The sequence below is a fragment of the Odocoileus virginianus genome, chromosome 19 (genome assembly GCF_023699985.2).
Source record: "Odocoileus virginianus isolate 20LAN1187 ecotype Illinois chromosome 19, Ovbor_1.2, whole genome shotgun sequence".
NCBI classification, from domain to species: Eukaryota; Metazoa; Chordata; class Mammalia; order Artiodactyla; family Cervidae; genus Odocoileus; species Odocoileus virginianus.
The window spans coordinates 14,342,448-14,357,108 of NC_069692.1; the positions used below are offsets into that span (position 1 = coordinate 14,342,448).

The window sequence follows — 14,661 nt, forward strand, 5'->3', positions numbered from 1 at the left end:
CTTCCCAGCCCAGAGGTCGAACCCAGGCCTCCCACATTGCAGGTGGATTCTTTACCAGCTGAACCACCAGGTAAGCCCACATATACACACATACCTGCATACAAATTTGCTTCCCTGGTAGCTCAACTGTGTAAAGAATCTGCTTGCAGTGCAGGAGACCCAGGTTCAATTCCTGAGTCTGGAGGATCCCCTGGAGAAAAGATAGTCTACAAATTATATATATATATATATATATATATATACACTCACCTTTTTTACACAAGTCATGATATACTATAAATAGCTCTTTCCCTAGGTTTTCCTGTTTAAGAGTGTATTTGAAGATTTTTCTGTATCAGTACACAAAGCATTTCTTCATTAAGTATTCTGTTGTATTGTTATACACAGTTTACTTAACTAGTCTCTGATTAACCTATATTTAAGTTATCTGACAAGCTTTCTTAAACAATATACAATTATAAATATAATTATCTGTTTAGTTTTGTAAATTTATCTTTAGGAATAAAATTCCTTAAATATTTTAGTGAAATGTCATATTCAATGTAATTTTTATTGTTTCTCTAATTGTTCTCTAAAAATTGTATTAACTTATATTTCCTCTGTTAATGAATTAATCTAATTTTAGATAATTCAAATTCTTCACAATCATCAAGAAATATTTCGTTATTTATTAATAAATAGATATTTACATATAAGACTGCATAATTAATGCTTGTAGTTAATTTCAGAAGACAAAGTATATTTAAGAAACAAATCATGTATTTGGATGGCATAGTTTTGTGTTTTTCACCAACAATTCACTCATTTTTCTTGAGATTTTATAAAGTCAGCTTCTTCATTCCAAAGACTGGATTGGAAAAGTTTAAATAGTTATTATTAATTAGTATTAATAAGTTCTGAAAGGACAATAGCAGAATGTGTCTTTTATGCCATTCAGGAACAGTAAGGAGTTCAGATTATCTTAAGCATTCACTTTGCATCAGATGAAATATGAGGCTTTACAAAGATAAAGAGACCAAGAAGATCCTATATACTTTGAAGTTTTATTGGAATATGGAATTCATTAGAACATAATCTAAAAATTGCTCAAATTGCATTGCCTATTGCTCATTTTAATATAAGGTTAGCCTTTTCCTATTTTAACTCAAATAGAATTAGGAAATATAAAAGTCTGATATTTTACCTATAGCCAGAAAATGACCCTTTCTTTTCTTTCTTTTTCTTTTTTTTTTTACTTTTTAGACAAACCAAAACCAACTCCAAGTAAGTGTACCACCCGTGGTGGATTCACGTCAATGTATGGCAAAACCAATACAATATTGTAAAGTAGTTAACCTCCAATTAAAATAAATAAATTTATATTAAGAAAAGAATTTTCTATTTAAGTATTTAAATTTTATAATTTCTTTAAATTGTCCATGCGGTAAAAATTATTGTGGTATGTTAATGCAGTAGCTATTATGACATTACTTACATAAATGATTCCTATTGACAAATAATAGTGTGTATTTTATTCATTAATATTTGAACATATATTTGAGTGCTAATTACACTATAGCAGATTATATGAGGGAATGCCTAAAATGATTTTTGTTGTCATTATCTGTGTAATTAATGCAATTACCTTAACTAATACTGTCCACAAAAACAAAGTGGTTCCATCTCTCTTTTATGTACTTTAAGGATATATTGAATAATATATAGGATATGTTAGGATATATTGAATATATAGGATATATACTAGGATATATTGTTAGGATATATTGAATAAATACGGTATGTAGTTTCCTCTTATAGTCATTGCTGAGTTAAAACAAGCTTAGAACACACAATACCCATCTTCAATTATTTAATCTTAATATATTAGCTTTTTATTTTCATATTTCTTCAAAAGGTAAAGATGAGTTGTTTTAGTGTTTCGGAATCACTGTTTTATTTTAACATTTCAAGCAATAGTAAAAAGGAATCATTTTTTTAATGTATGAAATTTTATAAAAATGAAATTGTATATTTAGTGCTATTAAATTATGACCTTGACATTACCCTGGGGGTAAAATATTTACATTTCAATCAAGAGTGTAACTAGAAGTTGTGTCTAAAGATTTTCAATGCCACGGACTAACTTGTTTCCTTAAAAGTGTTATGACTGATTTCTCGTGAATACATCTATGATTTTCTTCTGAGTGGATTCAATGCCAGTGTTGAACATAAATGTTGCCTTTGGGTTGACAAAAATATCTAGTATATTTAGTCTGTGTAAATGCTACTAATATGAAAGTTATTACAAAAATTAAGGGCTGAAAGTCAAAACTAGATTACTGACAAGAAATATCACCATAATTATTTGCAAATGCAGTTTTGTTTATAAAACATTATACATTATATATATTTGTTCTTATAAAATATTTTAATTTTACTTGAACTTCAAAAAAGTTATATTAGGCTGGTCATTTAATGTATCTGTTTTATAGAAAATACTATCATTTGAACGAATTTGTGTGGATATATTTTTTAAAGCATATTTTTAAAAAATAATTGGTCTTTAAATTTACTGAAGGAGCAAAATGAAGGGTTAATTCTACATTATCATAGGTTAAAGACAAATAAATAACATTTTTATATTTTGTCTCACTACTCTGACTGGAGTCATTGTGAGTTGAGATTATTTTTGCCATATTTTAAAATCTCTCAACCCCACTCATTGCACTAAGTCCTTGTTATGCAAGAAATTGCTTTATAAAAAGTTAATAAATAAATGTGTGCATGCACATGTTCAAATCATGTTAAAAGCTTATGTAATGGAGATTTATAATTTGTAATTGAGAAAACCACCCAAAGGTCTTCAGCCTCATTCATTCTACCATGTATGAATAAATTATTTAATATTAATTTGTATAGTGGTTCTATTTCCAGAATAGATACCAGTTTTTTTTCAGAAATATTAGTTACCAATGTATCTCTTTGCCATTTGAGTATGTGTCTATTGTCACTACTTTTGGAATTAATATAAAATAACATAAAGATGAGGTTCAGTTGTCTGCTACTAAAAAACAAAATTATTCTTTCCTTTTATTTTTCTTCCTTTTTTCTATTATTTTTTTCTAAAGAGGAAACACCAGAAGTAACAGAATCGGGTAAATATTTGCTTTCCCAGAGGAGGTAACATAGATCTGTAGGAATAGTATTTAAATTTGAATCTCTATATAGCTGTGTAACATTTGGGAAAATCCATTAACAGTTCAGATTCCCAGTTTACTAATCTATAGAACAGACATAATGACTCTCCAAAAGGCTTGTGAAAAGTATTAAATGAAATAACATATATAACATTCCCACTACATGCTTGGTTGTCACTCATTAAATATTGGTGTCCTTCTTACTCTTGTCTGAAAAATAAAGAAAAGCATCAGTCAGTCAAAACTCTGGTTTAAAAAACATGTGTACCCAGAGAGATCGGGTGGAGAGTGAGGTGGGAGGGGGGATCAGGATGGGGAATACATGTAAATCCATGGCTGATTCATGTCAATGTATGGCAAAAACTGCTACAATATTGTAAAGTAATTAGCCTCCAACTAATAAAAATAAATGAAAAAAAAAAAAAATAAAAAGCATGTGTCCACATTTTCCTCAGAGATATGTTGTGAATCTTTGTTTTTACTCAACAGTGAATTTATTGAGTATTCATAGCACTAATCAAATTTTCATTTCCTAAAGGTAACAATAGAAAATTTAAAGAGTTTTTTCTGTTACTAATTTAAGCTTATTAATAAATGCATGGTTTACTCTAGCTTTACTTGAAAGCATGTACAAAAATAAAGCCAGAAAACAAAAGGAGGGGGTTGTGCTTTATAAAATGAAATAACCAAGGATAACAGAAATATATATGTTCTTACACAAGGGAGGGAGACTTTATCTTCACATCTTTAAAAGTAGAACCTTGACCCTCTACCACTTATGGGATCAAGTTTCATCTGCAAATATTTACTCCAAAACTGAGTAAGAAAATTATGTTTTTAAGCCAATGGTTTCTTGTTATTTTTCCTCCCTAGCAAAAAAGAAAATTGAAAAATCTGAAAAGGAAAGTAAAGGTAAATACATATTAAGGCATGTATATCAAATTAGTGACAAAAGCACAGGAATCAAAAATATGTAATTATACAAATTATGTCACTTAAAAAAGCAATTCATGAAAATATGGACATTGGTTTTAAAGCATATATCAGAATTGCAGCTATTTGGGGGGTTATTCGTGTGAGGAGTGTAGTATTGCATTATTATCAGATATCTAAGGGGAACTGGAAGTTAGATCTTAAAGCAAACTCCATCTGTTATTGCTATATTAACAACATAAAGTTCTTTTCATATAACTCCTGAATTGTAAATATTGACTGCAAAATATGTAATTTCAAACTTAGAAAGACCTATGAATAAATATGTATATGACTCTACCATTTTATCTCTATAGAAAAAGCAGAAATGAGACATCTTAAAGAAGAAAAAGGTAATTTTTAAAAGTTTAAAAGTTCCTGAAGTCAAAATATTTTGAATAAATATGTATATGACTCTGTCATTTTACCTCTATAGAAAAAGCAGAAATGAGACATCTTAAAGAAGAAAAAGGTAATTTTTAAAAGTTAAAAAGTTCCTGAAGTCAAAATATTTTGAATAAATATGTATATGACTCTGTCATTTGATCTCTATAGAAAAAACAGAAATGAGACATCTTAAAGAAGAAGAAGGTAATTTTTAAAAGTTTAAAAGTTCCTGAAGTCAAAATATTTTGAATAAATATGTATATGACTCTGTCATTTGATCTCTATAGAAAAAGCAGAAATGAGACATCTTAAAGAAGAAAAAGGTAATTTTTCACAGTCTAAAAGTTCCTGAAGTCAGAATATTTTGAGTCACAATTCACTTATTTCATTTTAAAGAAAACTTTTCTTTATGTACGTGATGATTGCTGGCCTGAATAAAGAAGAAAAGTGGTAAATAATTAGAGCACGTGGTAATGACGGTGTCAAAGGAGCATCGATGGCAGGCCACGCCTGCAGTGTGCAGTCGTGTATCGGTTCATTGGTGAGCAGCTGGTTAGAAGCTGCATTTGCAATGCTGCTTTTTTATCTTAACTTTAGTTTTATTTACTTAGGAAACTACATAATATAATACAATAATCACTGATTTCCATGTTTACTCATCTAACAACCTTCAGTTCAGTTCAGTCACTCAGTCGTGTCCGACTCTTTGCGACCCCATGAATCGCAGCACGCCAGGCCTCCCTGTCCATCACCAACTCCCAGAGTTTACTCAAACTCATGCCCATCGAGTCGGTGATGCCATCCAGCCATCTTATCCCCTGTCATCCCCTTCCCCCAATCCCTCTCAGGATCAGGGTCTTTTCCACTGAGGCAACTCTTCCCATGAGGTGGCCAAAGTACTGGAGTTTCAGCTTCAGCATCAGTCCTTCCAATGAACACCCAGGACTGATCTCCTTCAGGATGGACTGGTTGGATCTCCTTGCAGTCCAAGGGACTCTCAAGAGTCTTCAACACCACAGTTCAAAAGCATCAATTCTTTGGCACTCAGCTTTCTTCACCGTCCAACTCTCACATCCATACATGACCACTGGAAAAACCATAGCCTTGACTAGACAGACCTTTGTTGGCAAAGTAATGTCTCTGCTTTTTAACATGCTGTCTAGGTTGGTTATAACTTTCCTTCCAAGCAGTAAGTGCCTTTTAATTTCATGGCTGCAATCACTGTCCACAGTGATTTTGCAGCCCAGAAAAATAAAGTGAGCCACTGTTTCCACTGTTTCCCCATCTATTTGCCATGAAGTGATGGGACCGGATGCCATGATCTTAGTTTTCTGAATATTGAGCTTTAAGCCAACTTTTTCACTCTCCTCTTTCACTTTCATCAAGAGGATTTTTAGTTCCTCTTCACTCTCTGCCATAAGGGTGGTGTCATCTGCATATCTGAGGTTATTTATATTTCTCCCGGCAATCTGGATTCCAGCTTGTGCTTCTTCCAGCCCAGCATTTCTCATGATGTACCCTGCATATAAGTTAAATAAGCAGGGTGCCAATATACAGCCTTGATGTACTCCTTTTCCTATTTGGAACCAGTCTGTTGTTCCATGTCCAGTTCTAACTGTTGCTTCCTGACCTGCGTACAGGTTTCTCAAGAGGCAGGTCAGGTGGTCTGGTATTCCCATCTCTTTCAGAATCTTCCACAGTTTATTGTGATCCACACAGTCAAAGCCTTTGGCATAGTCAATAAAGCTGAAATGTATGTTTTTTTGGATTTTTCAGTGATCCAGCGGATGTTGGCAATTTGATCTCTGGGTCCTCGGCCTTTTCTAAAACCAGCTTGAACATCTGGATGTTCACGGTTCATGTATTGCTGAAGCCTGGCTTGGAGAATTTTGAGCATTACTTTACTAGCATGTGAGATGAGTGCAATCATGCGGTAGTTTGAGCATTCTTTGGGATTGCCTTTCTTTGGGATTGAAATGAAAACTGACCTTTTCCAGTCCTGTGGCCACTGCTGAGTTTTCCAAATTTGCTGGCATATTGAGTGCAGCACTTTCACAGCGTCATCTTTCAGGATTTGCAATAGTTCAACTGGAATTCCATCACCTCCACTAGCTTTGTTCATAGTGATGCTTCCTAAGGCCCACTGACTTCACATTCCAGGATGTCTGGCTCTATGTAAGTGATCACACCATCATGATTATCTGGGTCATGAAGATCTTTTTTGTACAGTTCTTCTGTGTATTCTTGCCACCTCTTCTTAATATCTTCTGCTTCTGTTAGGTCCATACCATTTCTATACTTTATCAAACCCATCTTTGCCTAAAATGTTCCCATGGTATCTCTGATTTTCTTGAAGAGATCTCTAGTCTTTCCCATTCTGTTGTTTTCCTCTATTTCTTTGCCTTGATCACTGAGGAAGGCTTTCTTATCTCTCCTGGCTATTCTTTGGAATTCTGCATTCAAATGGGAATATCTTTCCTTTTCTCCTTTGCTTTTTGCTTCTCTTCTCTTCACACTATTTGTAAGACCTCCTCAGACAGCCATTTTGCTTTTTTGCATTTCTTTTCCATGGGGATGGTCTTGATCCCTGTTTCCTGTACAATGTCATGAACCTCCATCCATGGTTCATCAAGCACTCTGTCTATCAGATCTAGTCCCTTAAATCTATTTCTCACTTCCACTGTATAGTCATAAGGGATTTGATTTAGGTCATGCCTGAATGGTCTAGTGGTTTTCTCCACTTTCTTCAATTTAAGTCTAAATTTGGCAATAAGAAGTTCATGATCTGAGCCACAGTCTGCTCCCAGTCTTATTTGGCCTTAATCATCAGAGAAATAGTCTGTTGAGTCAGGAGGAAAGCATTCTTAGACATACCAAAAAGATTGTTAATAACAAAAGAAGACACTTTTCTGGGTTATACCAAATTCACTTAATCAGCATCACTCACTGTCCGTGGACTCAGATTCATTTAAATACCCTGTAATCACTGAGTTCATGTCATATCTCTGTTTATGCAGATACAACACTCTCTTCAGCTAACATTTATTTTTCTTAGGTGTTAGCAGAAGAGAACATGTTAAAAACACCTTTAGAGAATATTTACAAAATTTAAATTATTCTCATATTGCTAAAGCTTAGAGTTGAAGTGAGCCAAATTTTTTATGAAGATTTGCTTTAAAAGATCATATTTTTATTTACATTTTCTTTTTTATACAGTACCAACAAGAAAAGAAAATCTTCAATTACACAATGTGACAAAAGGTAATCTTGACGTTTGTAAATCCTCAAATGCTATGTTGATGTGGAGATGCCTGAATTATGTTGGTGCTTAATAGTAACACTGAATTTTCTAAAGCAAGAAAGTCTAGCTGTTTATATAATTCTAACAGCAGAGGAAGTGGACAGGTAGGAAATCGAACAGAATGCTTACATTTCAGTGGAAAACTAGGTAATGTGAAGAAATAGAAACTATTAACAACATAAACATCCATTAGATATCCCAGTACCTATCGGAAGGAAAAATTTATTTTTGCAAGGAGGCTTTCCCAGCATGACTACATTCAAGGATGATAGAGTAGTAAAAAGAGAAGGAGCCGAGAGTCCGTTTATCTGCAACTACATCAAATATAGCTAATATCATGAATATATTTTTATTATTTATAAATTGATCTTTGAAATTAATTCAACATAGATACAAAGTAGATAGTAGAGGGCAGATGCTAACATGCACATGGCAGGCAGATGTTCTTCACCCAAAATGAGAATGACCTACTCTGGTGATATCATCATAAAACTGTAAGAGTATAACTGGATTATTTAGTCTGGGTCATAAAATTTTAGGTGAATCTAATTAATTCAAAATGTAACAAAACATAAATGCCTTAGATTTTAAAATGCTAAGTAAACATGCCATAATTAAGCAAGAATTTTCATTCAGAGTAAATATAGATCTCTAGTCTGTGTGTATACTGGGAGTGTGGAGCGGGAGGAATCTAGTTTTTCACTGGTCCCTGTTGCTGCTTACTGTTGTGTGTATACCTGAAATGGCGGGACATATTCAGACACAATTTTTAGTAATATTAAGGTGTAGCATTTAGAGTGAGAGAGCAAATCAGATTTGTAAAATGATACAAGAACACAATTTTCATATTGGAAATTTCTCCAAAAACATTATATCTTTTAAGATACTTAGCCAGAAGAATGAAAAGTAATGTATTACTTGGAAAATGCACAGCTATAGCCTTTCCTATTATTAATTCAATTTCCGTCTTAGTATAGACTCAGTGATCGTTCACAGTCTAAAGTTGAGTTAATGTTAGATGAAGGAAGTCTAACCTCTAGGAGTGTTGACCTGATAGAGACAGGAGTTGGCTCCAAGTGAGTGTGGCATCAAAGACTTAAGCCCATTCAATCACATTTTAATATCCTACCACACTGTGATGGGCAAATATTAGGGAAAGCTTTCTACCAGTCAGAGCAGCCCAAAGAGAAAATGTGCTTCCCTGCTGGCTCAGACAGTGAAGAATCCACCTACAATGTGGGAGGCCTGGGTTTCATCCCTGGGTTGGGAAGGTCCCCCGGAGTTAGGCATGGCAGCCCACTCCCGTACTCTTTCCTGGAGAATCCCCATGGACAGAGGAGCCTGTCCAGCTACAGTTTCACTTTCAAAGACAAAAGGCACCCCACTTTGTCCCCAAGGAAGTGGTCTATTAGTGCTGACCAAAGGATTCTAGAGATTTGGACATTGGATGGATGCTCCTTTCTTACTGTGTTCTGTGAGTCCATTTCTAAGATCTTCATCTTATGAATACACGGCAGGAAAAAATTGTTACATGTGAAAGCATAAGTCTAACCTAGAACTAGTTGAGAATATAAGCACATTCTATTCATTCCTTCACTCAAGGAATGGTTCATTGCATCTAAATTCCTGTCTCTTTAGCCAATGCTATTTAGAAAGGAAAGATTATAACATTAGCTTTTCTAAAGTATTTTTCTGAATTGCATTAACCTAACTTTTGTAACTTTGTAATTATTAGGTTTATATCAGAAACTCTACAAGTCTCAAAGTAAAACATGTTATACAGATTCCTTAAAAATTATATTTTCAAACCTAGCCCTTTAAATTAGACATTAATGGAATATGAATGTTACCCATTGTTTCAGAAAGTTAGAAAGTCTGCTATATATAAGACAGTCATTTCACTTTATATCCTCATCCTGAATACATGCAGTTTAATGGAAAAACATATTTGAAGAATTATAATCTCTCATTGAAACTAATAAATAAATGATTATAAAAATTAGTTGATTTTGCATGTTGCTTTTTAAGATTTATTATTTACAGCCTAATGTGTATTTGTTTTTATTCATGTCTAAGAGGAAAAGAATTCTCAATAATGTATTTTATGGAATTTGGAAAGTTTAAAGCAAATATTTAGATTAATTATATCATGCAAAGTAATTTCACTGGCGTTAGGTATAATTATAGTTTAACCAAAACAATTTAACAAAGATCTTAATGATTTTAGTAAGAGTGTTTAAAAGCATAAGTATGTTGTGACACCTGCAATGATTAATAACTTTTTGATGTCTCACATAATAGCAATTGAGATATTCAAAGATCCATGTTATCAGACAATTGAGAGCTCCACTTATCACTAACTCATGAAAAATAAGGGAGAAAGTCAAAAGATATTAGATACTTTTATATGCAGTCTATTGATGTATAATATCTTTGTGTTTTACCTGAGTTAAACAAGACTTGTTTTCTTTATTTTCAGTAGAAAAACCCACAAGAGTATCAAGTAAGTACTGCTTGTATTGATAATAAATTCTCTTTGGCATGCAGTATGAATTTCAAGCTGAAATTCATGAAATATTTATTTTTTTAATGTGTTCAGAAATTGAGTCATTTCATATTAAACCTTCTGACAGGATTTTGATGACTTTTCATCTTATTTATGTTGAAACTTAAAAAACAAAACTGCATTATTGAAATAACTTGTAACAAATACCTTATCATGTTTTTGAGCCTGAAGATTAAAGTGACTTGCATTCAATATATAAGTCTTTTCGGTGATTGAGGTTGAATGGAATAAAATAATCCTACTTTGGTCTTCAACCCTAAATTCCAACATTTGGAATAGAGCACATCTGGTTGAACAATAATGCTTGCTTTGCTGTTGTTTTCTAATGTTCATTAACTTAATTATATGTCTGAAAAGAATACATAGTTAGGAATGGATCTAATCTTTTATGTAACATACACTGACCAAACTCTCAGAAAACACTCTCTGAAATACCAAGATATAGGTGTAGATAGCAGCTCAAATGATACATGATACAGCTATGGATTTTCCTATAAATCTTAAAATTCTGGGAAATAGTAAATTTCCTTCTTAAGTTTCCAGATTTAAGAAGACAAATCATTTTATTTTTTTTATTTTTTTTTTTTTCTCCATTTATTCTTACTAGTTGGAGGCTAATTACTTTACATCATTACAGTAGTTTTTGTTATACATTGAAATGAATTAGCCATGGATTTACATGTATTCCCCATCCCGATCTCCCCTCCCACCTCCCTCTCCACCCGCTCCCTCTGGGTCTTCCCAGTGCAGTGCTATCTAAGGCAGTATTACTAGAGCCACATCTGTAGTTTTAAATTTTCAAGTAGACACATTAAAGGGCTTCCCTGGTAAAGAATCCACCTGCAATGCAGGAGACCCCGGTTTAATTCCTGGGTCGGGAAGATCCCCTGGAGATGGGATAGGCTACCCACTCCAGTATTCTTGGGCTTCCATGGGGGTCCAGACTGTAAAGAAACCTCCTGCAATGCAGGAGACCTCGGTTCGATCCCTGCGTTGGGCAGACCCCCGGGGAGAAGGGCGTGGCAACCCCCTCCAGTATTCTTCCCTGGAGAATCCACAAGAACAGAGGAGCCTGGCGGGCTACAGTCCATGGGGTGGCAAAGAGTCGGACACGACTGAGCGACTAAGCGCAGCACAGACACATTAAAAGGGTGAAAACAAATAGATGAGAACAATTTTAATATTTGTATCTGTTTCTGTTTTCAAATATTTTTTCAAAATGTAATCTATATAGAAGTATTTGGATAGATTATATAAATTTTTATTGAGCTTTTGAAATTGTGGGTGTATTTTACACTTATGGCACATTTTGATTTGCACTAGCTGTTCTTGCCTGGAAAATCCCATGGGTGGAGGAGCCTGGTGGGCTGTAGTCCATGGGGTTAATAAGGGTCAGACACGACTAAGCGACTTCACTTTCACTTTTCACTTTCCTGCATTGGAGAAGGAAATGGCAACCCACTCCAGTGCTCTTGCCTGGAGAATCCCAGGGACGGGGGCGCCTGGTGGGCTGCCGTCTACGGGGTGGCACAGAGTCGGACACGACTGAAGCGACTTAGCAGCAGCTGTATTTCAATTCCCTAACAGCCCAGGTGGTCAGTGGCTACTGCATTGGGTGGAGCAGGTCTCAGGGTTTATTGAGTGCTTCTGCTGTGTTCAATATTTAGTGAGTATCGAGGATGATATAAGACAATCAGTAAAGGTGGTACTTGCCATATATCTCATTCAAAGTTCCTTGACTGCAAGTAATAGAGCTCCATATGGACTTGCTTCAGATATATTTTAAAAAAGGAAAATAATTACAAGGTTACAGCACTGTCTCTCTGATGCACAGGCAAAGCCTAATATTTGATCTTCAGAAAGCCTTCTGAAACTATCTCACTCCACACCCTTCCCCTACGGCCAAAGTTAGTCAGGACAGATTTCATTTAGGAGGTTATTCTACAATTTGTATTTGAAAAATGGTTAGAGTTGGATAATTGGCAAAAGAAGGTGTAAAGAAAAAAGTCACTTCTGTGTATTTCTCCTTTACTCTCACGCTACTACCGCACTCCTAACACTTCTGACACCAGGCAAGTAGGACTGTTTTCATACCAAGCATTTCTCTGTGACACCAGCTGTCCTAAAATTTAACTCAATTCTGATACTAACTAGACTTAGCGCATCATAAGTTGCCAATCAAAAATTTATCTATGAGCTGTTTGTATACTTTGGAGATTAATCCCTTGTTAGTTGCATCATTTGCAAATATTCTCTCCCATTCTGTAGATTGTCTTTTTGTCTTGTTTATAATTTTCTTTGTTGTGCAAAAAGTTTTAAGTTTAATTAGGTTCCATTTGTTTATTTTTGTTTTTATTTCCACTGCTCTAGGAAAAGGATTCAAAAAGATACAGATACAATTTATATCAAAAAGCATTCTGCCTATATTTTCCTCTAGGAGTTTTATAGTATCTAATCTTAAATTTAGGTCTTCAGTCCGTATGGAGTTTATTTTTGTGTATGGTGTTAGACAATGTTCTAATTTCATTCTTTAACATGTAGCTGTTCAGTTTTCCCAGCATCATTTATTGAAAAGACTGTCTCTTCTTTATTATATATTCTTGCTTCCTTTGTCGTAGGTTAATTGACCATGTATGTGAGGGTTTATTTCTGGGCTTTTTATCCTTTTCCGTTGATCTCAATTTCTGATTTTGTCCAGTGATGTGCTGTTTTGATTACTCTAGCTTTGCAGTATAATCTGAAGTCAGGGAGCCTAATTCCTCCAGCTCAGTTTTTCTTTCTTAAGATTGCTTTGGCTTGTGTTAGAGAGCAGTGAGAAGTAAGAACATATAGGTTGAAACCATGAGGTAGAAAACCTGATGTAAAAGAGAGAAGCAGTATCTCTTTCTGAAATCTCAAGGCTTACTCTGATTGAGATTCTTGAAATCATCCCGGTGGACTAGATTCTCAGCTACCTGAGGGTTTGTTTTAGGAATAAAAATAATCAGCAATATAATAGCATTTCTTTATTACATCAGTGAAAGTAATATTGCAAAATCAAAATTTCCATGATTCACAGACTATTATGGTTTACTTGATGTTTGTTCTGTGGGTTTACTTTTTCAAAGGATGTAGATTTCTAATTTCTAAATGTCATTTAATTTTCATTCTATTTTTTACCTTGTATGTATGGTAAATAGATAATGAAATTAACTTTCCACAGAGTTTTGAGGAAGACATCAAGAGGCATGAAACTGTACTACATTTAAGATATAATTACTGATACTCTAAAAATTAAAAACAAAACAAATATTCACATTCTTGAATTTTAAAGTGTAATTATTTCTTGCTGATATTAATATTTTAAGGCTTTGGAAAACTTTTTCTTTGAGAAAAAATTGTGTACAATAAAATTATGTAAAACTTCATTCCCAGGAACTTGCCTGTAGGCAAAACATGAAACAAAGCAAGGGAATGAGGAACTACATTCTTTAGAAGCAAATGGGCCAAGGGAAGTCTTGCACCTAGAAGAATATCAAGGTTCTTGACAGAGCTGAGATACTGACAGTATATTTATATTATGTTTATAATTAAGGAAAATGGTTTTATAAGGATCCATCGTTTTTTGTTCTAAGTATCTCCTAGTCAATATTTAGGTAAAGCTAGGTTGGCTTGCCCCTCAAAATGAATACTTTAAAAGAAGTGATGTATTAAGAACACTTCTTGAAATTATTCTATGTAGAAATTTAACTTCGACACCTTTTTCTGTAACATTTCTTTGATCATAAATAGTGAGGATTTTACTGTTAGCACCTCACCAAAATTATCTGTGTAGACAGGTTTGAATCATTGTAAAGACTCTGAGATCAAATATTTATATTAACATAATGAATTTAACTTTTTCATACAATACTGATAAATTTTAATCTTTTACAGAAGTTAATTACTTTTTAATAAAACTTCAAGCAAACCCAGCAGAGGACTAGCCAGGATTTCCATTTTATATGTAGCTTCCTTTGTTGCTTTCATTTGTAATTTGCTTTTTAATGCTTTCTAACTTTTAAAATGCTCATTCATCTTTTGGTTCTGCATTTTTTGTGTATAAATTTGGTAAACTAATAAGTAATTTGCATCAATATTAAAGTATAGTGGATAATTTTAGACATCAAATTCAGCTACTTTGTGATTTTGTCTGAAAATTTAAATAAGCACGGATATAATTAAAGTTTTTATGAATGTAAAGGCTAATAGTCTTTTTCCTCATTTACATGTTTGATATA

At 33.7% G+C, this 14,661-nt stretch overlaps 1 protein-coding gene across 27 annotated transcripts in view; it reads left to right on the forward strand.

Annotated features, from left to right (window-relative positions):
* TRDN (triadin) overlaps positions 1–14,661 on the forward strand; it is a 386,030-nt gene that overhangs the window by 354,641 nt on the left and 16,728 nt on the right. For 14 of the 27 annotated variants that reach the window (XM_070449854.1, XM_070449856.1, XM_070449859.1 and 11 more), the window contains 9 exons: positions 1,243–1,263; positions 3,108–3,134; positions 4,050–4,088; positions 4,466–4,501; positions 4,585–4,620; positions 4,704–4,739; positions 4,823–4,858; positions 7,752–7,796; positions 10,316–10,339. In XM_070449854.1, the coding sequence (XP_070305955.1) occupies positions 1,243–1,263; positions 3,108–3,134; positions 4,050–4,088; positions 4,466–4,501; positions 4,585–4,620; positions 4,704–4,739; positions 4,823–4,858; positions 7,752–7,796; positions 10,316–10,339 (300 nt within the window). The remainder of the gene's footprint in view (positions 1–1,242; positions 1,264–3,107; positions 3,135–4,049; positions 4,089–4,465; positions 4,502–4,584; positions 4,621–4,703; positions 4,740–4,822; positions 4,859–7,751; positions 7,797–10,315; positions 10,340–14,661) is intronic. The other 13 variants (XM_070449877.1, XM_070449879.1, XM_070449880.1 and 10 more) reach the window with 10 other exon arrangements.